At 34.1% G+C, this 24,937-nt stretch overlaps 1 protein-coding gene across 1 annotated transcript in view; it reads right to left on the reverse strand.

The window, feature by feature from the left end:
- LOC145267115 (serine beta-lactamase-like protein LACTB, mitochondrial) overlaps nucleotides 1–24,937 on the reverse strand; it is a 48,423-nt gene that overhangs the window by 17,745 nt on the left and 5,741 nt on the right. Inside the window, exons 2-4 of the mRNA XM_080123142.1 lie at nucleotides 13,617–13,683; nucleotides 8,296–8,486; nucleotides 4,342–4,449 (exon numbers count right to left, since the gene is read on the reverse strand). Of these exons, the coding sequence (XP_079979268.1) occupies nucleotides 4,342–4,449; nucleotides 8,296–8,486; nucleotides 13,617–13,683 (366 nt within the window). The remainder of the gene's footprint in view (nucleotides 1–4,341; nucleotides 4,450–8,295; nucleotides 8,487–13,616; nucleotides 13,684–24,937) is intronic.

Below are 24,937 nucleotides of genomic sequence, written 5' to 3' on the forward strand. Positions count from 1 at the left end.
TAGATTATTTAAAAAATAATTATGCAAATTAGGCATCTTTCGATGATCTATTATAATATGAAACTCAACTCATGCTGCTTGGGCATTAAAATGTCCATCTGGTTCTGGTTTATGACTCTCGGTTTCAAAAATTCTGTGCATGCATGAATAAATAAAAACAAAGCCATAAATTTTTTTTTTTTTTTTAAATCAACAATTTAAGTGATCGTCTTATTTTATTTATTTTTAACATAAATTTATACATTTTATTTCTGTACACTCCTAACATAAACAAAAAGAATATAAATAAATAAAACCGAAAATAAGTTTTTAAAAATTGGTTTGCATTACAAATAAATAAAATTGTTCCACTTAAGTGTTTTACATTTTTTCATTTTCAATAATAAAATACACAAATATTTTTTCTATGCTTTGGTGGTTGACGTTTTTTACGTGTGCATTTACGAATGGTTCTTTTGCGCATTTCATTCTTTTTCCTTACATTTCTGTACATTACTTTTTTAAGAATTCTAATACAAACAAAACAATATAAAACCAATGGTAATATTAAAAAACTATGTATGTTTTTAGCGTACCAAATTTTTAAAACGATTATTTTAATTGTATTTTCATTGCAAGTTAGAATCGTTTTCAAAAAAATAAAACAAATGTTTAAAAAAAAAAAGTACTTGATCAATTTATATATTAAAAAAAAAAATTTGATCCAAGCGCAGTTTATCTCTTAAAAAAAAAAAAAAAAAAAAAAAAAAGAATCCACTTTTCTTTGGCTAATACGTTTCAATTGCCTTTAAAGATAATAGAAAAGGAATTTTTTAAAAATAATAAAAATTTTACATTTTAGAGTGGGGATCACTTTCTTATGTAAATTTAATGTAAAATAAGCACCCACTTCTTGACCACATAGTGGTAAACAAGACATGTAATCGTCAGTATTTTTTCAAGTTTGGTGACGTTGGGGGGGGGCAGAAAGAGGGAACAGGGTGGAGGGTCATAAGTTCTAAACATTTAAAAAATATGTAGAAATACTTCAAAACATTGGGTAGTCTAGTTCATATCTAGTATTTCAAAATGCTGTGTTGCATTATTGATTAAACCGTTTTGAATGTAATATAGTTTGGACAAATGAAAAAAACCTACCACATTTCTTCATTTCTAAGCTGTCAGACATCATTGTGTGAGGATCCTGTCACTAGTCTCTACATTCCATCTCTCAAATTCAAGATCTAAGCTATGACTGACTCGGAAGTCTCTTTTGCGATTTTTCTCCATCAGATTCTATTGCTGATCTATACTATTGTCACTTTTTTTTTTTTTTTTTTTTTACATAGGCATCACCACTTATCAAGGCCCAGAGACCACTCGAGAATAAGGGTTAAGAGTGTACAGTAGTCAATTGAATGATATAGTAATTGTTAGTAATAGAAATTCGGTAAATTTGTTAACTTAAGTGGAATGGCTCATCAAGAACTTGTTTACGTTGGATTTGAAGACAATCAGATTGTAGTCAGCTGGAAAGCAAGAGAATGGAAGACAATTCCACAGGCGTGCAGTTCTAAGAAAGAAGCTTTTTTCATGGAATCTATGTTTAGGTTTAGGCACAGATAAAGTGTGGGGGGAATTATTGATAGTGTTTTTAGCTAGATGAGTGTTTCTTGTGAAAGTTTGACGAGGTGGGGGGACCATAGATTGAAGCTCAGTCAAGCACTTGCCATGAAAATAACGATAAAGCAGAGACAAACTTGCAACATCTCTTCTGTGAGATAGAGATTGCAGAGAAGAGAAAAGGACATCTCCTACGAGGCTAAGAAGTCTATTTTGGACTCTATCAAGGCAGGACAAGTCCTTTCTAGCAGCTCCTGCCCAAATTTGGCAACAGTACTCCATCTTTGGACGTACCTGGCTCTTATATAGATAGAAAATTGCATCAGCAGTAAGATATCTACTGGATCGATAGAAGGATCCCACCATTTTTCCAGCGGCCTTGGCAACAGATTTAATGTACGTGTTCCATTTCAGATCAGGAGTAAAGGTCAAGCCCAGAAGCTTATCAAAATATGAGGCTTCCCCATTTCAATTGATGCCAGATGGGGAGTTAGAACGTTGATGATGTAAAGATAGAAGCTTGGTTTTAGATACATTAAAAGTAACCAGCCACTCCTTTCCCCATTGTACCACTTGCTCAAGATCAGAGGAGAGAGAATTGGAGAGAACTTGGTCATTTACGATCTTAGATGTGCTACTATAGATAGTAGTGTCATCAGCATAAATGTCTACGAATGATGTAAGGATGTGATTTGGAAGATCATTAATGTAAATCAGGAAAAGAGTTGGGCCCAGGATGGAACCCTGAGGAACTCCAGCATTAATACTGTGAGCTTCTGATTTCTGCCCATCAACTACTACTCTTATGAACCTATCAGAAAGAAATGATTTAATAATTAAGACATTTCCAGCTATACCATAGCTGGAGATCTTGTGCAGTAAACCTTTATGCCATACCTTATCAAAGGCCTTTGATATGTCAAAAGCAATAGCCCTAGAAAGGTTACCTCTGTCGAGTGATTCGCTAATCCTATGAGATATAACTGTAAGCACATCTGCTATAGATCTAGCAGAACGGAAACCATATTGAGTGTCACTAAGAAGGTTATTTTTGCTGAGATGGTTGATTACTTCTGTATTTAACAGATTCCAGCAACTTACTCATGACGCACAGGAGACTTATTGGCCTGTACTGAGAGGGAGATAAGTGATCACCTGAATTCTTAAATACAGGGCATACTGATGAGATTTTCCAGGGTGATGGGAAGCAATTCTTCTTAAGACAATGTTTAAACAGTTTTGTAAGTATTGACGCTAATTCAGGTTGAAGTTTTTTAAGCACTATAATTGGAATACCGTCAGGGCCGGTTGCTTTACTGGAATCAAGGTTTTTGATTAGCTTGGCAACATCACGAAGAGATATTAGTATATCACATAGCGTGTTTTCTGATACAGGAGGAAATATTGGGGGTTGGCGGCCTTGATCGCAAAAGGTAGAATTAGCTGCAAAGTTCTTGGCAAAGAGTTTGGCTTTATCTGATGCTGACGAGATTACCTCAGGTCCATTGATGATAGTTGGGAGAGCACATGCTTCTGTTCAGGATTCTGTTTGCTATTTGCCAAAACTGGTGGGAACCAAGCCACTGCTCAGCTACTTTGGACTTGACGGACTGAGCATAAAACTCTTTTGCATTCTTTATTATTTTCTTGCAATGGTTGCTGGCAGTCCTGAAAGCGGCTTTAGTCTCAATACATCTATTACGTTGGAAGCAATGGAAAAAGTGATTTCTGTGTGCAATGGTAGCAGCACATTTTTTCTTTTTAGATTCAAATGTTAATAACTACATTTGGTTTCAGTATTTAATTTATATTTTTATTTTTCTGATTGTCTCATTTCATTATAGCTTTCTCGTCCATAATGTTGTTTATTATATCTACCAAGTTGATCTTAATGATAGCATAGACTCAAACATTATATGCTCTTTACAGAACCTAACCCACCCCCCATCACCCGCATTCCTTTTATCTAGTAATTCCTTAAAACGTCACTAGCTGATTTCGGAAGACCCCCCCCCCCCCGCTTTTCTTTTATGTCGTATTTCTTTAAACTGCACTATGCCGAAGCTCAGAATACGATCACGTGTTTTTTTATTTTTTTAACGGTTATTTAAAAAAATGTCTTTGGAATGCTGATGTTTTAAAAGCTAATTTTTCTTTAATCAGTTTGCATTTTTTGGAGATTGAACACCTTTTGAGATAAGTCAATGCTATATTAATTTTAATTTTTTTCTGTTTAGATTCAAATGTTAATAACTACATTTGGTTTCAGTATTTAATTTATATTTTTATTTTTCTGATTGTCTCATTTAATTATAGCTTTCTCGTCCATAAATGTTGTTTATTATATCTAACAAGTTGATTGCATATATAGATTAGGTATTTGTATTCATTTTCAGTTCGTGAGAGGGGAATCTATCACCATTCTTTCCCTTAAACACCCCAGTTGGACTTTTATTAAGTACAATATTGTTACCTAATGTGGCATCTTTGTCTAGGTTCTGGATGCAATTGAAAACAAAGCTCTATACTAAAATCAAATACCATTTGTTATTAAGAATCATTTTCCAAAGAATCCAATTGTGGCATTTCGTATCAAATTCTTGATCTAGGGTAGTTGACCTTTGTGTCTAAGTCATAAGTTAACTAAATTTATTGAGAAAGTTATGTTTTTAAATGATAAATAAAAAAAAAAAAAAAAAAAAAAAATGGTGTCTCTGATCATAGAAATATGATGCTCACCTTATTATCATTGCTATTGTTTTTATCATCCTTTTTATCTAAATAAGTCTTGCTATAATGGCGGATACCACTCATATGACACAGCAAACTGTGAAGGGTAATTGTCACCTAAAAAAATAAATGAAAAAAAAAAAGAAAAACAAAAAACAAAAACAACAAAAATAAAAAAGATAAAAAAGAATACAAAAAGAATACAAAAAATTTTTTTTTGCTGATGTTCGTACTAATATTCATATAAAATCCTATATCAGTAATTTAGTTTTTCATATGGAAATGATTAGCATTTTTGATAACCTAAAAAACTTTATTTAGAATAAAGGATTTCATTCCAAATTCATTCCAAACGGTTTTCCAATATAAGTCTTTCTAATGTGTGTGTGTGTGTTTTTTTAATTTCAATAGAACTGAACTATCATGAGTTTAAAAACAAAAATCAAAGTCATTCCTGATGTCCTAAAGAAATCAAAACACCAAACTTTGCTTTTTGTAGTTTCTTCCTTTATTAGCTAACTTTTCTGTGATTTAATTTATCCAAGATGGACATTCCACATGATCATACCATCGTAATTGATTCATCTAATGACAACCTTTATGCAAGGTAAATATAATGTTTTCAGCGAATCCTCTGACCTGATGTGTTGGATTTGGTCAAATTTAAGAATACAGATTCATCTAATCAAAGACCAGTTATTATGCTGCCATTGAGAGAGAGGGCTGGGTGAGAGTCCAGCATTCATTGTCATATAATATGACCCTCCTGGCACAGATACTATACAACTTACCCTAGATGAAAAAAGCAATAGCAACAGAATTTTGCACATGCTGCCTTCACCCTTGTAGTAAGTTCACATCTACCACCTGCATTCAACATATCTCCTAGATAACAGAGTCTCCTACTTTCAGAGTATTATCATCTAGTACCATCTTTTTGTGGGTCTGGTCGTCAATAGTATGTACCTGTCTCATGCATGTTCTATACTCCAAGTTGGGGTTCTGGGTTAACTTAATCTTCAGGTCACTATACCTTTTGTGGACTCACAATAGGCACAGGTTATCGCATTACATCTAACAATTCTTATGGCACATAGTACAAAGATATCCACAAGAGACCATTATAGATTGTAGACCAAAGTCAGACACCATCACTTTGGTTTTAGGTAAGTTCAACTTCAAACCTTTCACCTCCAGACACTTTTCCATGTTTTTGAGTTTATTCTAACTATTCCAAGGATTTGGCAATGATAACCAAGTGATCAATGTAGAGTAATTCCCATGAACAGCCCAACCAAAACTCTCTTGACAGTGCCTTTAAGACTACGATAAAAAGTAGAGGGCTAAGGATAGATCCCTGGTGAACTCCAACCTTGACATTAAAGCTATCACTGTCATTCACCTGCACTATTATTAGCACTCATGTACATTGTATAGGATGGATGATCCAATCCTCTATACCTTTCACATCGTCTACCATAGCACTTCTCTTGGGACTCTATCAAATGCTTTCTCCAGCTCTATAAATGAATGTCTGCATAAGCATATCCCTTCTGTAACTGCTAAAAAATGAATAATGGCATCAATTGTGCTAAATTCTGCATTTGATCTATGTCAACTTGCTGGCTTTCATTCCCATTTCTAGGAGATTCACTCTTCTATAATTACAATGTGACTGTGTAGATATTAAGCTTATTATGAAAATAATTATATATATAAATGAATGTATATCTCTCCAGTCCAATTATACATATAATAAATGTGCTGGACAAGATCATTTCTAGTGCTTAGGAGATGTAATAAAGAAAATATCAAGTTGGACATCTAACATCTGACATCTAAAATTAATCTAAATAAATAAGTTGGTGTTTTTACTTTCTTTAGGTCATCAGAAATGATAATCAATAAATTAAGAAATTAATTCACATCTTATGAAGCATTATGTATGCATATTTATAATAGAAATTGAAACCAACAATTCATGCAATTTTAAAATGAATAAAATCAAAATTACTGATGTAATTTTATTTTTTATATGAATATTAGTGTGAACATTGGTGAAGCATAATTTTTTATTATCATTTGTGTATACATTCATTAATTAATAAAACAAAATTTATAAAATTAATAAAACAAAAGAAATTAATTTTTTTAAAATAAAAAATAAAAAACTTAGAAACAAATCTATTCATATTTGTGGTCCCTTTGTTTGTCTAGCAATGTAATTGAAAACAAAGTTCTATACCAAGATCAATTGTAAAATTACAGTGAATTTGTGCAGGGCTTTCATAAACAGCAAAAACATTTTATTTTTAACTTAAAAATTTTAAATGATGAAAATGAAAAAAATAATAAAAACAGTAATAAGGGGTTTAGGGCTTGGAGTAGGAGTACACAGAGGTTCTCATTCAGTTCTCATTAGCATTAAATAAAACAGCTAAAATTACACTTATATAGGCTTACTAAACTGCGCAACTATATGCTTCCTTTTGCTTGACAACAATTCGTTGACCCCAATGCAGTGTGCCATATTTTCCTTCTCTTTGTTCTGAACGAGTTTTCATCTCACACACTGACAACTGCTCAGGAGGCAAGCACAGGTTCACAAGTATAAAAATAAAACAACTCAAAGTACAAACTCATTCCACAGTTATCAGTTGGGCTCTGGGTTTGTGTGACACCACCAGTCTTCTAAACACTAATGTTCACACCTTAGTCATCTGTTGAGGCCATGTTCGTCAGTTGGTTGATAAATTTAGCTCAACCTCCTAAACTTTCCTCATCATGACCCAAGTCACAATCTGCCATCCACTATCCCAAACTGGAAACTGTCCTCAACTATTACAAACTCAAGATTGCCATAAAATTCACTACAATTCCTAAAATTGTCTACACTAATTCTAAATATATCGACTTCTATCTCCGATTTTTTATCCTAGTTACTGCCACACCTTCTTTAACAATCCTATTCTAGCTTCCTTTGTGTGCCTTGGTGAACAACTTTACATCTCCAACATAAAATGAGCAAGTACGCTCCATAAGTGTCTTGATTAGCAAAAATCAGAGAATTATGAAAATTTTAATGAAATTTTAAGCATTTATTCGATCAATTGTATATTTATTAAAAATTTTTCAAATTTAATATCATGGCAAATTTCAAAAGAGTTTGATGAATTTAAGTTCAGGTCAGTTTAATGACACAATAACATTTTTATTATGTTGTAACTGAACATTTGGAAAATTGATGGCATCAGTTCAGTATTATGTTCTATATGTGTACATAGGTTTGATACATGTTTTGTATGGAGATTGTGCTTGTAATAACACTCCATTAGTAATCCAATTTTTTGTGGTTCATTTCTTCCACCATGTACTTTAGTTTGTGCTGATCAAATTTATTTACCTGTATTTGGCCTGTTGTATTCTGTTACCTGAAATTAGATTGGCTCCCGTTTGCATGGTACTGACTGGGTCCTGCATGTGGACTATTAAAGGAGATCATGATAGATCTTTCTTCCGAGCTCCACGGTTTTTATATTTGTTTGGTATCATTTTTTCATGCTTTTGTTAGTGTATGTGGCAGCATCAGGCCGAGACTAATCTTACCCGTGATCATATTACAAGGATATTGTTTATCCATTCCAAACATAGAAATAACAGTGCACTAGCAAACTTTGATTAGATTTCTACAATAAAGAATGTTGATCAGTATTTGTTTCAACGGCTTATAGCCTGGAAACTACATGTTTCTGGACCTATATACACATAATATATAATCCGAAAGTTATACCATCGATTTTCCAAACATCTTGTATATTTTTTTCTAGGAACTTTTAAAGAGAAAAAAAGCAAAAAAAAAACTAAGGAGGCTTCCAGAGCATTACTGAAACTATCCATTAAAAAGGTATTTTCATGTAATTTAAATCATATGTATGAAGTGCTGGCTCTCCAAAGTGTACCTACCTTTTCTCCATCAACTTCTTTTTCAGGAAATGATGGAAGATAATACTGAACAGGTTTATGTAAGTCAATTTTGCCATTTTCCCACATTTTTGCAATGGCTACCATTGTGATGGGTTTACTAATGCTGGCAATACGCATCACAGTTTGACGTGTACAGGGCACACGGTTCTCCAAATCAGCATAACCAAAACCTAAGTTATCAGCATACACAAATATGAAAAGTTGCATCAGGTAAAACATAGTAAAATACAAATACACAACATTAATAATAATCGTGACGGTTAAGGACATTTGTTGTACAAAGAAGAATGATATGAGAATGATACAATAAATGTGTAATGTGAGTTTTAAAGACTGACTTATTAGATATAATGGCCTCAGAGGAAGATTGAATCTATATAAATTATATATAAATTTTAAATGTATCATATTTTGCTGTAATTTAAATCATATGTATGAAATTTTCTGAAGAAGGACAATGGAAATGGTCCCAAATCTATAAGTGCCTTTCTAACCTAAGGGGCTATGAGGACTGAACCCCACTTTAAAACTTCAAATATATTCTATTTTGATGACACGGGAAAACAATGGAAGTGGTGCCAAAGTTCTACATTACCATCTATGTGCCGAATATTTAAGTGCACCCCACGCCTTTAAGTAACCTATCGGAGAAAATGTTCAAATACATATATCTGATTTTAAGAAAGTTAAATCATATGTATAAGACACTAACTCAGAGAATTCTTCAGTATTTCAGCTTCTTCTGACTATTTTAGAAGAGAAAAATAGGAACAATGGAGGATGAGTAAAAAGTTACATCGTGTTATGAGCAAAGTGAAAAAGTTATGAATGAGACTCATCCAATCCTAAGTAAGATTGAGTCTTCCTACTAGTTATTCAGAAATGTAATATATTAAGAAGACTATAATTAGATACTTACAAATTCTTACATTGAGTTCAGAGTTGGAAGTGAAAGTTTTTTGGGTTCTTCATTTTTTGTAGCAATACTTGCGCATGGGCAATGTTTATTATAAGCTTTCATGTTCATAGAATATAGGAAATATAAAGATAAACAAAATATTTCATGACACAAACCTCAAAAAATGTTTGAGTAAATTCATTTTTACTATTATTTATTCTTAAGCTGTGTTTTTAACCTGATTAGGAAGTTTGTTTCAAAACTATATTGCTCAATTAGAAAAAAAAAATAATTGTGTGATGTATGGAAGTGAAACCAAGTCAGTAAGGGTTGAGGACATGGGTTGAATGGAAAGAAATATATGAGAATGATACAATGGATGTATAACGTGAGTCTTAAAGTCAGGCTTAAATCTGATGGCATTAAAGAAGATGAAATCTGGACAATATAAAGAAATGAGTGAAGAACAGAAAACTTGATTTTGCCAGCTTGAAAAAAATAGATGAGAGATTTGAGATGTAGAATAGATAGATGTAGAATAAGCAAGGTCGTTGGGTCAGTTGGCAAGGTCAAGGAAAACATGGAGGTGATAAGAATCAAATTAAAAGAGGGATAAATAAAGATCTGGCCAGAGTTTGGAAGTCAATTTCTAAAAGCAATCTAACGCATGCCAGCATGTAAAATGAATGTTAAACTGATGATGATATGGCAGATTTAACTTTGGAAATTTTTTCTTGCCAATCAATATCCAGTGCAAGCAAAGACATTAAAAAAGTTTTCCATAGTTAATTATTTTAGACATCTTAATTAAGTCACCCGTCACTCTTCTCAAATAAAATAGTTCTGTGCACTCCTGTTTCAAATGTTTTAGTGTTTCTGTAATTTTAATGTTATCAATAAAGTAAAACAAGGTAAAACATTGTCTTTTCTTTTTATGGCAGTCAACCATGAACACAGATTCAACAATAATTTAAAATGAAATGCATTTATTAAGTATCCTGTGTAATGTAGTTTCAAAATATATATATTGTTATGCAGATTGGTTCCGAAATGAATCATAGATAAGTGTCCCAAATAAATTTGATAATATTTTGATATCCTGTCATTTTTGAAATAAAGCCATTTGAAGCATTGCAATGCATTTATGGATTAGAGATTATGGACAACTGGAAACCACCAGAATATTGGGTGAACTGCATTATGCTGATTTGTACCAAATTAGCAAATTTGGACATCTTAGTTCAAGCTCAATGCTACTTGATTACATTGAAAGCTATGAAATGTGAGTTGGAGAACTGTGACAGAAACAACTGCTAGCAGGAAGGATCTTAGCATGTGTTGTGCCTGTGTCTGCACAACAAAATTCATTGAAAAGTTGAAAAAAGGTGCAGCAAGATCCAGACAAAGCAATGAAAACCTTGAGAGAGATGAGCTTTGGGTGGTAATCGTGAAGAAAGCACTTAACAAGGACATTCACTATACAAGAGTAACAAGGGCCAACTACCCACTAATTCCAAAAACCAAAAAAGTCACACCTGACAGTGAGTCAAGAATACTTTGTTGCTCTCAGTACCAGTTACACAACAGCACATGGCTAGCCTACAATCCACAAAAAGTTCCCTGAAACTAATAATCTCCGAGTTTGTTTCTAATGAATGCCACATTATGCTGCCCCATATTAAAAAAAAAAAGACTCAGACTCAACTGCGATGGTTATATTGAGATGCTATTCACTAGATAAAGAAGATGGCTACACAAAGGCCATATGTGTGACAGTAAAAGTCAGCAAAAAAGCCTCCAGAAGTTGCTATCTATAACTTCCACAACTTTATCAGTTTAAACATTTGATCCCTCCAATATGCCTGATAGCAATTCCATGAACTATGTGTGATGTAGTTGAGAAAGATTAACAGTACAATCTGCAAAATGAAGGACAAACTGATTGCCAGAATTAAACTTAAAGGATATCATTAAGGTTGCATGCTCCAGGTTCAGCTCCCACACCTGGAGGCCATTGTAGAGGCTCAGGGGTGCAATTTCAAATAAGTTTTATTTATCAAAATACTTTATGAGATTCACTTTAAATTCTGAGAATATATTAATTATTGTCAAATTCATCCCAACGCTCGACAAGATCATTTGATATAATTGGAGAGGCAGTGAATAGAAATTATAATTTAGATTGTAATGTGATGTAGATCAGGAGGAGTGTGTGAGTAGGCATTGCATTTGCAATGAGACTGAGGTTACTTTGATAATTTTAAGGTTTGAAGGAAAATGGCAATATAGTAATAGTTTGTTGTCTTGTGTGAAGAAAAGCAATTTTTAGAATTAGTCACGAATTGAGAAAGAATCAAGAGAAAACAACTGAGTCAACTTTGAAATCGAGGTGAGCAGACATTCTGCCTTTTGCTCCATCCAGCAAGGTGTGGAGAGCTGAATGCTGGTATTCCACTACAATGGGTCAGAACATCACAGATGCATCCTATGGTTTGTTATGACTAGGGCTATGATAACAGTATATTCTTTTCATTGTTTTGACTCTCGAGTATATATCTAACACAGACACAATTAATCAACCGAGAACCACATGACTCTACATAAAAACATATAAGATATCAATGGATATATACCTGAGAATCAAAACAAGGAAAAGAATTTGCTGTTGTCATAGCCCTAGTGATAACACAAACATTTATGTTTGTATTTATTGCTCATATTCAATTACTGTCTATTTGATTTTCTCATTTGGTAATTCTGTAAAATAAACTGAGTTCACTAACCTGAGGTGGGTGATTCAGGTGTCCACCTGCTGTGCACATACAAATTAAGATTATGGAATGATTTAAACTTTGTTTCACTTTTTACTTAAACAAAACAAATTCCCAGCAAAGCATAAACAGTTTGTCTAATGTGGTGGGGGTCAAATCTATAGGGAAGAGGCAGCTGGATAAGAGCGTTTGGCAGCAGAATGTTTGTTCACATTTAAATTTCTGCATGTTGATACGGTTGAGGAAACAGGGAAGAGAAAAAAATTCCAAAGACTAGCAGTCCAAGGAAATAAGCTATCAGGTTAGAAAATCTTCCACTACAAGAAGTTGGATTTTGCTGCTAATTAAGAATTATTTATGGCATATGGAATGAGAACAATATACCCTCGTGGATTAAATAAAGGGTTCAGTTCGAAATTCTGTGCTGATTCTCAAGATGATACACCTAAAGAAGGTCAAAGGTTACATTGGCCAAAACTTGAGAATGGAGAATAAAAAAAAGAAAAAAGAGGAAGAAAAGATGGTCACTGCAGATGGGAACAAGATGCCATCAAAACTTCCTTATGTTTTCTTTGCTAATAACACGGTTTTCAATATTTTGCTAATAACACGGTTTTCAATACTTTGCTAATAACACGGTTTTCAATACTTTGCTAATAACACGGTTTTCAATACTTTGCTAATAACACAGTTTTCAATACTAATCTCAATTACTCAATGATCTTAACCCTTTAAGTGCTAAAATGCAACTTCTATTATACTCATCTGTTATGGATAGAAAAGTATGTTGCTCTGACAATGCCGATATACATAAATAATATTGTTCTAGCACAAACTCGTTCTTTCTAGACATCAGTTGGAGACAAGTTGTTTTAAAATAGCAATAAATTCAAGATTATTTCAACCACTTGTTTCAGATTCTTGTCTGTTGCATCCACCACAGAGAATGTAGGAACAGTTGTCTGAATAATCCAAATTAATTAAATTATTTTATAATTTTTCTTTGAATTTATTAAACTTTTCTGTACTAAATTTAAATATTTTGATGAAAACAAAAAAATTACCTGGGTATATTGGAGCAACTCTAAAAGACATTTCCATATTTTATTACCTAGCTTAATCCGGTTTTTAAAGTAGTGACAAGGTAAATTAGTCTACCATACAAATTTGTGCTTTTTTATCACTTTGCAAATATTCATTTCGTTTCTGAACTTTGTGGATTATTTTACAAATATTTTATTTTCTGATAACTACTCTCTTTCTCAGTATTTTTGAAGATTAATTTTTTTTGTTAGCCGGACTTAAGGTTAGTGATAGAGTTAAAGGAGGTTATGTTTTACTTTTTAAGAACCAGATAATAAAATCAAACAGTGTTTATTAAAAATGAAATTGAAGGATAATTTACGTGGTTAACTAATCAGAAAACAAATTAATATTTTCAAAAAATTGCATGGTGGATTAATTTGCACTGTCACAGCTACGAAAAACAGACAAAATTAATCGATAAAATATAGCAGCATCTTTGGAATTCAAACGTTTCGGTACTTTATTAAGCTTCAGTTCAGCAAATACGAATAAATAAAAATGAAATAGAATAAGATGAGTAGAAAGAAAATATGATTACCACTTACCTTCACTCCAAGTATGTTTGCCGTCAATGCTAACTGCTATTGCTAAACCAGGGCAACCCCATTCGGCCTGATAATGTAAAAGGAAAATAAAGTATTAAACTGAATGAGTAACATTTCTGACATACTAGCTGAAGTATCAGTCGAGTTAGGGTTTCTCAACTTTTATTGAATTTTATAACAAGTTAATGAACATCTATTAAATATTTTTCATTCACTTATAAAGAAAAAAATGAATCAAGCTTGTGCTAATGATTAATATTAGCTAGAAAATAACTGGAAAACTATAGCAAAACAAACAAAGAAAAAACAAAAAGAAAAACAATTGTTTAGTGTGAGATTTTAACCCACGATGGCATTAAATATTGGAACTTAAAGACCATTGATCAAATCAAACTATTTTTGTCTTTTTAACGTATATAATTGAGTTCAACATAAGCATTCTTTTTACTTCTCTGAAATAAAATCTAAAATAAAAAAAATTCTTATTAAAATAAAAATATATTATCAACCATTTATCGAATATTTTTTATCCGTTTTTGATAAATTAAAAAAGTCAAATGTTTTCTCTTTAAAGCAAACAATATGTCAATTATGATGATTTGACATGAAAAGTATAATTGATTATCATGAGTATGCTGTTCGATCAGTTGAAAAGGAATGCTAAAAAAAGTCAGATAATTTGTTTTGAACGTTATTTCAACATACTTTTAATTTCGAACAATGAGTTTTTAAAAAGGTTTAAGAACTTCTGACATCAATAAGGATATTAAATCAAGGAGTTCAAATCAGTAGTTAGTTTGGCTCCTAGATCAACTGTTTCACTGTGATGGAGCAACACAAATACGGATAATTTTGTTTTATATAATAAATATAGGCATTACTTGTGGTGGTTATAAGTAGGGCTATGACAAGAGAATATTCTTTTCATAATTTTTATTCTCAAGTATATATCAGTTAATATCTTATGTTTTTAGATAGAGTGATGTAATTCTCAATTGATTGTGTCTGTGTCAGATATATACTCGAGAGTCAAAACAATGATAAGAATATTCTCTTGTCATGACCCTAGTTATAAGCTACAAAATGTAGGGAAGAAACTCGCGTTTAGAAATTTACATAAATAACAATTTATTAAACACTAGAAGGGCTACTTGCTGTTTCCTGGGATAAAAGTGTAATATATTTCTATTAAAACTACTATCTTTTTATCCCTCTCCAACCTCCATCAAAATTCCTGGAAAAAGTATGCTTACTTAGTGTTTGCAGTAATATTCATCTCCATATCTCCATATATAATATTTTGATTGCAGAAATTTTCCTCTGGACCAAAGTACTGTAGGTTTTCAACAACAAATGCCACATACAAATTTATTATGTCTAGACTATTAGTCACTAACTTATGTAACTTTAGAACGCCATTTTAGACACATTTAGTCATTATAATAAAATTCTACATTTCATTCAAGGAGCAACACCATCACAATCATCTTTAGAGGAAATAGTTCATAGAGGAAGTAGTTCCTATTTTTCCCTCTAAATATCAAGTCTTCCAACCACCCCCAGTCATCACCAGGAGGAATTCTTCATTTTCGACAGATATGGGGTTTCAATCTTCATAACCAAATCATAAACTCTGAGACATAATCTTACCTTTTTTAGATTAAAAAACAACAAAGTCTCCCTAGTCTAATTTTGCTCAATCTAATTAACTGACCTCAGACCATTCCTATATCCCGGTTTAACGGTATTTGCATGCTAAATGAACGCTAATGTACTATTTAAATATGGCATTGCAATGAAATCTACTTTTGCCCTTTGAGTAAATTGCTGCATATACATTTAATGGCATAAGTTTGCATTTTCTCTCTATCTCTCTCTGTATATATTCTTCCCAACTCTCTCTCGCTCACTTTTTACATTTCTTTACGGCGATGCTGAAGAAAAAACAACAAACACTTATTTCCTCTCTCTCTCGCTCGCTCACTCCCTTTGCACATTTGTTCCAGTAATTAATTATATTTTTTCAGACATAGTTACGTTTTTTGATATTTCTAGTTAAATGATGATTTTTTGTTATTTCTAGTTAAATAATGATCAAATATATTTTGGAGACCCCCCCCCCCAAAAAAAAGACAAAAATAAAACTGAACATGTTTAGTTTTTGTTTACCCAAACGGAATTTTGAGAAACAGTTTCTTTTCATCTGTGAAACACATTACAGTACAGAAGTCCAGTGATAAACAACAACATAACCATCTTCAAGTCCAATGTTAACAAATAGTTGTAAAACCGTTCTAAGTAATCATATTTTGTCATTTCATCTATCGTTTTCAATCCTCTCATAGTATTGTTCATCATTCAACTGACAATCTAATTAACCCTTATTCTCAAGTGACTTTTCACCTTAGTAAGTCATTAGTAAAAAAAAATTCAGGACACAGGCTGTGTGTGTGTATGTGTGTGTGCGCGTGAAACAAGCAAATGAACACAATATACAAACTACAATATACTTTGAAAAACGTTTTATAACCCACTCGTTTAATTAAATTTGGTAATCATTCACACAAGCAAAACAATAAAAGCATTGATTTAAAATTTATTTACATATCTGATTTATCTCCATATATAATATATAATAGAAATTCCCCTCTGGACCAAAGTAGCATAAGTTTGCCACAACAGATGCCACATACAAATTCAATACATCTAAGCTAATAGCCACTATCTTATGTAGCTTTCGAACACTATTATATACACTTTTAGTCGTGATCTCAAAATACTACATTTCATCCTATGAGCAACATTATCACAATTGCAACATCTAGAGAGGAAAGAGTCCCTATTATTTTATCTAAATATGTAGTACTACCACTGCTGCCAGTTGCCACTGGAACAAATTCTTCACTTTCCACGGATTCTGTTATTACACCGATCATAATTGGCCCAAGAAAACATATACCTAACATAATCTTCATAATTTCCTATTCAGAAATAATAAAGGCTCCCTTTTCAAAGTCCATCCATTCTGATTGGCTGAGCTCTGATAATTTTCATATTCCAGAATACAATTTACTTTATAAATGGTTTGTGAACGGTTACTAAAATTAAAACATGACGTCACTAACAGACATATTATTTTACTCGCTGTCAAGTTCTTTCAACACCAAAGTCCATTTTTTTTCAAATCCATCTTCATCACTTTCAAGTTTACATTGATCTTTCCTTGCTACTTAAACTGTTCTATATCTAGATGATCTACTAACCCAATCATTCTTATACATTCTTTCAATATGACCATACCAACAAAGTCTACTGTTCTGCACACATCTCTCTATACTGTCCAAATTTAATCTTCCTCTGAGCTTATATCTAAGCTTGTCTTTAAAACTCACAGTACACATCGATTGTATCATTCTCATATTATTTCTCTTCATGCAACACATGTCCTCAACTATGACTGACTAGGTTTCACTTCAGTCCATCATCACACCTTGTACACATGCCTGATAGACTCTTTCCTTAACAGCCATAACACTCTACTGAAAATGGTTGAACTTCTAATTCTTACGATCATACTAGAACCAGCTTCCCTCATTACAACAATATCACCATAGTAACAAAATTCCTGGATAGCATTGATAGCCTTGGCATTCAAATAGACATTATACAGAAGAACCTGTGGCGTAGCGGATATAAGTGCTAATAGGGGTAGGCTATAGAAACAAAATTTTTCAAATAAATGCCAAAAGTGGCTTATTACCTTCATTTATATGTAAATAGATGGGAACAAGTGATTTTTTCAAAACGGGTCAAAATTGGAGGGTCACTGGCCCCAAACGTGATTTGACCGCGTCAACGCGTGAAAATGACCCAAATTTCGCCCCCGAACACACTTAATCATTTATTGAAAGCCACAGGGTGCATTTTTTGACTATAAATGCATTTGTATCATTAAATCTAACATTCCCATTGGCTATCCCACAAGTATAGGGCTTTTTAGGGTATCTCAGAGTCCAAAATGGGTCAAAATTACCCCAAAATTAGCCAAAAATGGTCGGAAATCACGGATTTTCCAAAATGCACCTCCCAAGCCACACAGGGTGCAATTTTTGACCATAAATGGCTCTATATCATTAAATCTAACATTCTCACTGGCTATCCCACCTATATAGGGCTTTTCAAGGTATCTTAAGGGTCCAAAATGGGTCAAATTTACCCAAAAATTAGCCAAAAATGAACGAAAATCACGGATAATCCCCAAAATGCAGGTATTATATCTCATCGGGCTCCTATAAACACTCCTGTATGGCTTGTTACAGTTGGAAGACTGAAATAACCACCCTGTTATCTTATCCATTTGTATTTAGGGTATTTAGAGATCTTTGGGAGATGTAAAAAGGGTCAAAACAATCCAAAAATGACAAAAATACGCTTTACGGTACATAACATATGAATCATTAGTTCATTCATCAATGATACTTTTTAGAAACATCGTAACTTTACTACATCAACTTCTCAGAAAGTAATTAATTGTAAATTGAACATTGAATGTCAATAAAATGCTGTCCAAGAAGAGTCTGAATTCATATTGTTCTCATAGTTACCCCAAAATTGATGAAAATGGCCCTCGATTCGCTATTTCTCGATTTGTAACCAATATATTGAATAACTTGATAAAAGGTATGAGTAATTAGCAAAGGAATTATTTTGTTATTTCAAAACACAGCTTCACTTCACATTACTTTAAAATCATTCAACAGTAAAATATCAATATAATGCATTAAAGAGCTCGTCAATCACATCATTATTCTCTAGCATAAATACTGGTTTTCGTCTTGTCAAGTTCCATGCACCAATGACATTGCACGACAAAAATTGAATTTTCAATGTCTTCTGCTCTTCAATTCGGGAAGGATACTGTCATGTTTTCTTTCTATTGTCGTTGGGAAGTGGTTCCAAATATTCTACAATGTATTCATCAATCCCAATTTTCTCCCGTGTCATACCAACAAACCACTCTCGGCCTTTCTGCGTATCCCAGATGGCAATGCATGGTTCGTTCAACTCAACATCGTCCTCCTGATCAGTATTGATGAGCACAGCAGATGTAGAATCTCCAGATTGATGCAGTTGATCGTACATACTATCAGCATCTGAAAAAGATATTTCTTCTTCAGCAGGTGTCTCATGGCTGCCTGACAAAAGAATTCCAAGATTTATCTTTATCTGTGCAACAGACATAGACTTCACCAAGTAGAAATGAGGAAATTCTTTGCAGTCTTTAGGATTCAATTCTTTTCTAAGGAGGATTTCGTTCCATAATGTTTTCTTCTTATCTTTTTCTTCTGTAATAGATTTCAATCCCATATCAAGCTCTTTAACAGAAGTGAATGGACCACCATGATTTTTGCATGTTTTCAGAATCTCGTTAGCTCGATCCACCTTTCTTAGTGCTTTGGTCTTCTTTTCTGCGAGCTTTTGTCTAGTTATTTCTTCTTGGCTCTCGAACCACTGCTTCTCCTGATCGTCCAAAAGCTTGGCAATTGCTCTTGTTTCTTTATCAATCGATACCACCTTAGCCTGATAAAGAGTCATGTCATCTCTCATGCTACTTGCTGTGAAGTTTCTGTTTGAACAAGATGCAGCACGAATTGCAATTTTATCCATGTGAGATAAGTCTGTTTCACAGATCAAGTTGTGAGATGGCAGATTGGACAGAAGCTCTGTATCAACTTTAGTAAGATCAGTACAACGTGGCTTCTCTCCTTCAACAGAAAACCCAAATTCATGCCCTCGTTGTCTCTGGATATCAATAGCACCCTGTTGACAGAAACTTTCCATGATGTGGATTCCAAGCTTGGATGTTGGTTTTATCAGATTGAAGGAATAGTCAACTTGATACTTCCTCAAAGTTTCCAGATTATCTTTTAAATTGTTATAGAGATCAGGGAGAATGTTCAGCATTACATTTGGGGTTTCACGCTCGCACATGTTGAGGTCCTTATACCCCTCATTAACAGTGCAAAAGTTAGGAGAGTGCCTGCTTCAAGCATTTCCCAACAGTTTCTGCCATGTAGAGGTGTCTTTGGGCCCATGGGAGGTGCATTTTGGAAAATCCGTGATTTCCGACCATTTTTGGCTAATTTTGGGGTAATTTTGACCCATTTTGGACTCTGAGATACCCTAAAAAACCCTATACTTGTGGGATAGCAAATGGGAATGTTAGATTTAATGATACAAATGCATTTATAGTCAAAAAATGCACCCTGTGGCTTTCAATAAGTGATTAAGTGTGTTCGGGGGCAAAATTTGGGTCATTTTCACGCGTCGACGCGGTCAAATCACGTTTGGGGTCAGCGACCCTCCAATTTTGACCCGTTTTGAACAAAATCACTTGTTCCCATCTATTTACATATAAATGAAGGTAATAAGCCACTTTTGGCATTTATTTGAAAAATTTTGTTTCTATAGCCTACCCCTAGTGCTAAGTATAAGAAGTTTTAAATGATAGTCTCTGGAGGTTAAAAGTTCAATCCTTAATATGGATGAATATAATAGCAAATTCCTAAAAGACTTCTAGCTGTGCACAAAGAAAAATTCTGCTCAAATATGTTCATTTAAGGAGAGAAGGCTATGTTTTTCTATCCCTTTCTTCCAGATAACTAAATAACTTTAGAGCTCAAATCTTTTCATGTGATCAATGGTATGGATTTTTTAAAGCTTTTTCATGCATTGCTTATTGGGTATTTCTTTCTTATTAAAAGTTCAACATTACAATTTTCTAGCCAAGTACATTTTGTCTTTCATATTAATTTTTATATTTCTTCTTTTGTTAAGACAAAAAAAAAAAAAAAAAAAAAAAGAATCTCATGAAGAATTCAAAGGGTTCTAGTGAAAGAAATGTGTTTGTTTGTAAAGAGACGTTGATGGATAAAATAATAGTTCTCACCTGTACACAATTTTTCATTGTTTATTATGTTCAAGCCACTAAACTATGATTTTACAAAATTTTTTTTTTTTTACCAAAATCTGTCCCCAATCTTAAAACAGTTGCCAATTGTAATAAATTGGGCAGAGTTACTTCTCTTACACCACTAATTCTAATGGAACTAATTATGGCTCTTTATACCCAGAAGGCGTAGCTGGTTTTCCGGGTATTCAGTGTAAATAAAGAGAGCATGAGGAGCGGCCACTTTGGTGTTGTCTTAGCTATTGCTGGTTTTGTTACCATGTTAATTCAATCTTGTGTGCAAAGTGTTACAGTAAGTACACATTAATTGGCGACGAAGCACAAATAATACTGAAGAAGAATATGAAAACAATTTAAAAAAAACAGTGAAAACCCAACGAACCAGAGTAAAAGTGCTGCGTCAACCATGAATGGATAAAATGGCATTGCCAGGCATTTCAAAGAATGGAACAGTGTGAAAGAGGAATGGTCACACTATATTGAAAGAGTAAAGTTCTTTTTTGCTGTCAATGATGTATAGTGAGTGAAGGTAAAAAGCATGCTATTTTTTATCCAATGGTGCCAAGCATTGTTCTACCCTCAGGGGCTTAGCCAAAAACAAGCCTGAGCAGAAAACGTTTGAAGAACTGTGTACTCTGATAGAGAGACACATCAGGCCGGCCCCCAACGAGATACATGAACGTTTTTGTTCAACACGAGGGACAAACAAGAAGTCCATCAGTGAATATGTGGTCACACTGTGAAAAATGTTGGAGCATTGCAACGTTGAAGAAAAAATAAATTAACACATATGTGATCATTTGATGGTGGGAGTGAAAGATGAGAAGATACAGGAGCACTTGCTTGGTGAAAACTTGCTAACTTTGGACAAGGCTATTGAAATAGCAGTGTCCATGAAATCTGCAAGGAAATATTCCAAGTTAATGCTGGGAGCACCAATAAGTGAAAGTGAAACGTCCGTTCACAGGTTACCATTGAAAAGAGAATGTTGTGGAAGTACTGCCAACCAGGCGGACAAGTGCCAGTTTAAAAACAAGGAATGTTTTAAATGTAGGCAGATTGGACATTGTCGTCAGAAATGAAGACAAGAAGAGACCAGGCCTTCTGGTCCAACAACACATGGGAAGGAAAGAAGGATGGTGAACAATGTGGAGGAAAATTGTTGTGCAGAAGAAATGGAAATAAATATGTAACAACTAGATTTGTACACAGTCGCTACATTTCGGACACCACCAGTACTCATTAGTACTGGTGGTGTCTGAAATGTATTAATTAACCAAGAGAAGGTGATCATGGAAGTGGATACAGGGGCCTCATGCTCAGTAATGAGTCAAGAAAAATTCAAGAAAATTGGCCAAATTCAAAATCTAAAAGAAAGTCATGTAAAGTTAAGAACACACACTGGTGAGTTAGTGAAACCACACAGAGACATGGAAGTAATGCAGAAAGAGTTAAAGCATCGACTATCTTTGCTGGTGGTGAAATGTACCAACATTACTTGACTGCAACTGGTTAAATAAAGTAAAACTAGATTGGAGAACCATGTTTCCTTTATATCAGGAAGATTCCCCTTCAAGTTGGAAAAGCTTCTTACAGAATTCAAGTCGGTGTTTAATGAAGAAATGGGATGCTTCAAAGATTTTAAGGTGAAAATACCCATTGATAAGATAGTGAATTCCAAATTTTGTCAGGCAAGACCAGCGCCTTATGCCATAAAAGCGGGTGTGGAGAAAGAGCTAAATTGCCTGAAAACCCAGGGAATTTACAAAAGAGTGGAGTACTCTAGGTGTGCTGCCCCCATTATGTGACCTTTGGACGTGTCCTTTACACGTCCTTGACCCTTTTTCGCGGCCCAGTTATGATCTGCACCCTGGTCGGTGCAGTTATGATATGTCAACTGGGCAACCAGGTCTGCCAACCGTTAGTACGTCGCGTCACCCAGTGAGTTCTTCGTTAAGGCGTTGGGGATTCTTTTCGGATGTTCGGTCCTCAAGGCCTGTTCTACCGTGGATCGTCTAGTTATCCTGGGTGTTCGTTGACGGATACGGTGTCACAAATGGCAATTAAAGAATGTACATATATATGGTTCAACGCACATCAGCAACAAAACTCCGGAGGTTAGTTAATATAATATATATTTCGGAAATTCATAAAAGAAGTATTTACAGCATGTACATAGAGTTGACAATTAATTCAAGCAAGCAGTTAGTTCTATAACTGAGCTTCTGTTGTTGAAATACCTGGTCGGTATTGCGGACTTTGCGTAATTCTTGTTAAGTAATCTACACGTTATAAACGTTGAGTTATCAGGCAACAAGCGAGGGGGGGAGAGAGAGAGAGAGAGGTGATTCTGCCGAGACTTATCTCTCTTCTTCTGACTCTTACTACCTCTTGTGACTCTGGTTCCGGATTCTCTCTTCTTCTTTTCTGTTCTGCACTTACTACTCGGTTCTTCTTACTGACTTAATCTCTAATTTTGCACTTCTTTTATAATACAATTATGGAATGATGACGACACCCATGTTCGTCATCGACCAATCAAATTGCTTGATTATAATTCGACGGGGCCTTTTCTCATTGGTTGATTATACTTCGACAGGGCCCTTTTTCATTGGTCCATTTCCAAAATTGGTTTGACTCCTCCCTTAATTAACGCCCAACTTACACGTTGTATTAATTAACTCCTCCCTGGCTTACTAATGGAATTTCCCCCTATCCAGGAAAATTATTTTTCCTTTGAATTAAAGCAAATCACGCGATTTTATTTGTTTTAAAATTATCTATTGATCTCATCATTCGCTTTGATAATTCAAAGGGATTTTAGTTTATCTTTGAATTAAGTTCTGGTTGTCGGCCATTTTATTATATCAGACATTTTGTTTACGTCAAAAGACCAAGAATGCATTTGTCGCTTTGAACTTATCGGATAAAACATTTTCCCATCCGAGCAAAAATATTTCATAAATTCCCTTTTTTCATTCGACCTGATTCACCAAATGACAATTCTCGATACGTTATTTTATTGTTTTGAAATTTCGGACAATTCATTTTTTTTCCTCTTCTTTGTTCTAAACATAATGTCGAGTCACTGCGTGTGTTTCCCTTAGATCAAAAACAACCCGACTTTTCAACTTGTCAAATTCACAGGTCAACTTTGGCTCAGTTTTGCCAATTGCGGGTGTGAAATCCCCACCCCTCCGGTTCATGTACACTATGATGTCGGCCATTGGAAATCAAACGCCTGTGTATTTTGGCTAACATATTTTATGCATTCTTTTTCGCTTTTGAAGTCTAGAATTTGATTCAACTTTTCGCCACAAAGGCACTCCCGCCTCCGCCATTTCAACAACAGACTTAGCTCAGAATTTATTCACAAATAAAAATTAATAATAATTTTTATTCTTTCAACCCGGTCATCGTCCGGGAACAAAAAATTACTTTCAACTAAAAGAAACGTCACATCAACCCTACAGGTCTGATGTGGCCTCTCTTTAGTGTTACAATTATACCGGTTGCCGAAAATGATAATAGTGACATCCGGATCTGCAGGAGACGACAAATAAATAGTAAACCGTGCATCACCATATGACAACGATCCCATACCTCAGACAGAGGCTATGTTTGCTATTTTGAGAGGAGTCAGAAATTTAACAAGCTCGACTCGAGCCATGCCTATCAGCAATTGGAATTGGATGAAGAAACCTCGGAACTGCTAACAGTAAACACCCACCAGGGATTATACCAGCCCACCAAACTACAATTTGGGGTGCACAGTGCCACAGAGATTTTTCAAAGGGAAATTGACAAAAGGTTGAAGAACACCCCCTTTTGCCAGGTGTGTGTGGATAATATCTTAGTTTTGGGTCATGATAACAGTAGTCATCTAAAGATTCTACAGAGTGTATTGACTGCTCTGGATCATGTCGGATTAAAATTAAAGAGATGCAAGTTTCTCCCCCCTGAAGTAACATTTATGTTTTAGAATCAGTAAAGAAGGCACAGCGTCTTTTCCAAACAAGGTAGCTGCCATGACAGGGACACCTCCGCCACAAAACATTACAGAATTAACAGCTTACCTTGAGGCAGTTAACTATTATCACAGTCATTTACCGAATTTATCCACAATACTAGAACCACTTCACAGCTTAATGAGGAAAGGTACTCCGTTCGCGTGTGTAGGGTGCTGGACAAATAAGAGCCTCTGAAGAAAAAAAGAAGTGCATTCTGCACCCGTTTTAACTCATTTTGACCCATCCAAATCTATTCTAGTGCAAGTAGACGCTTCTCCCTATGGACTAAAAGCTGTAATGGCTCATAAAATGGAAGAGAGAAACCAGTATGCTACATTTCA

This window comes from Euprymna scolopes, chromosome 42, assembly GCF_053919585.1.
Source record: "Euprymna scolopes isolate OS-2025 chromosome 42, ASM5391958v1, whole genome shotgun sequence".
Lineage (NCBI taxonomy): Eukaryota > Metazoa > Mollusca > Cephalopoda > Sepiida > Sepiolidae > Euprymna > Euprymna scolopes.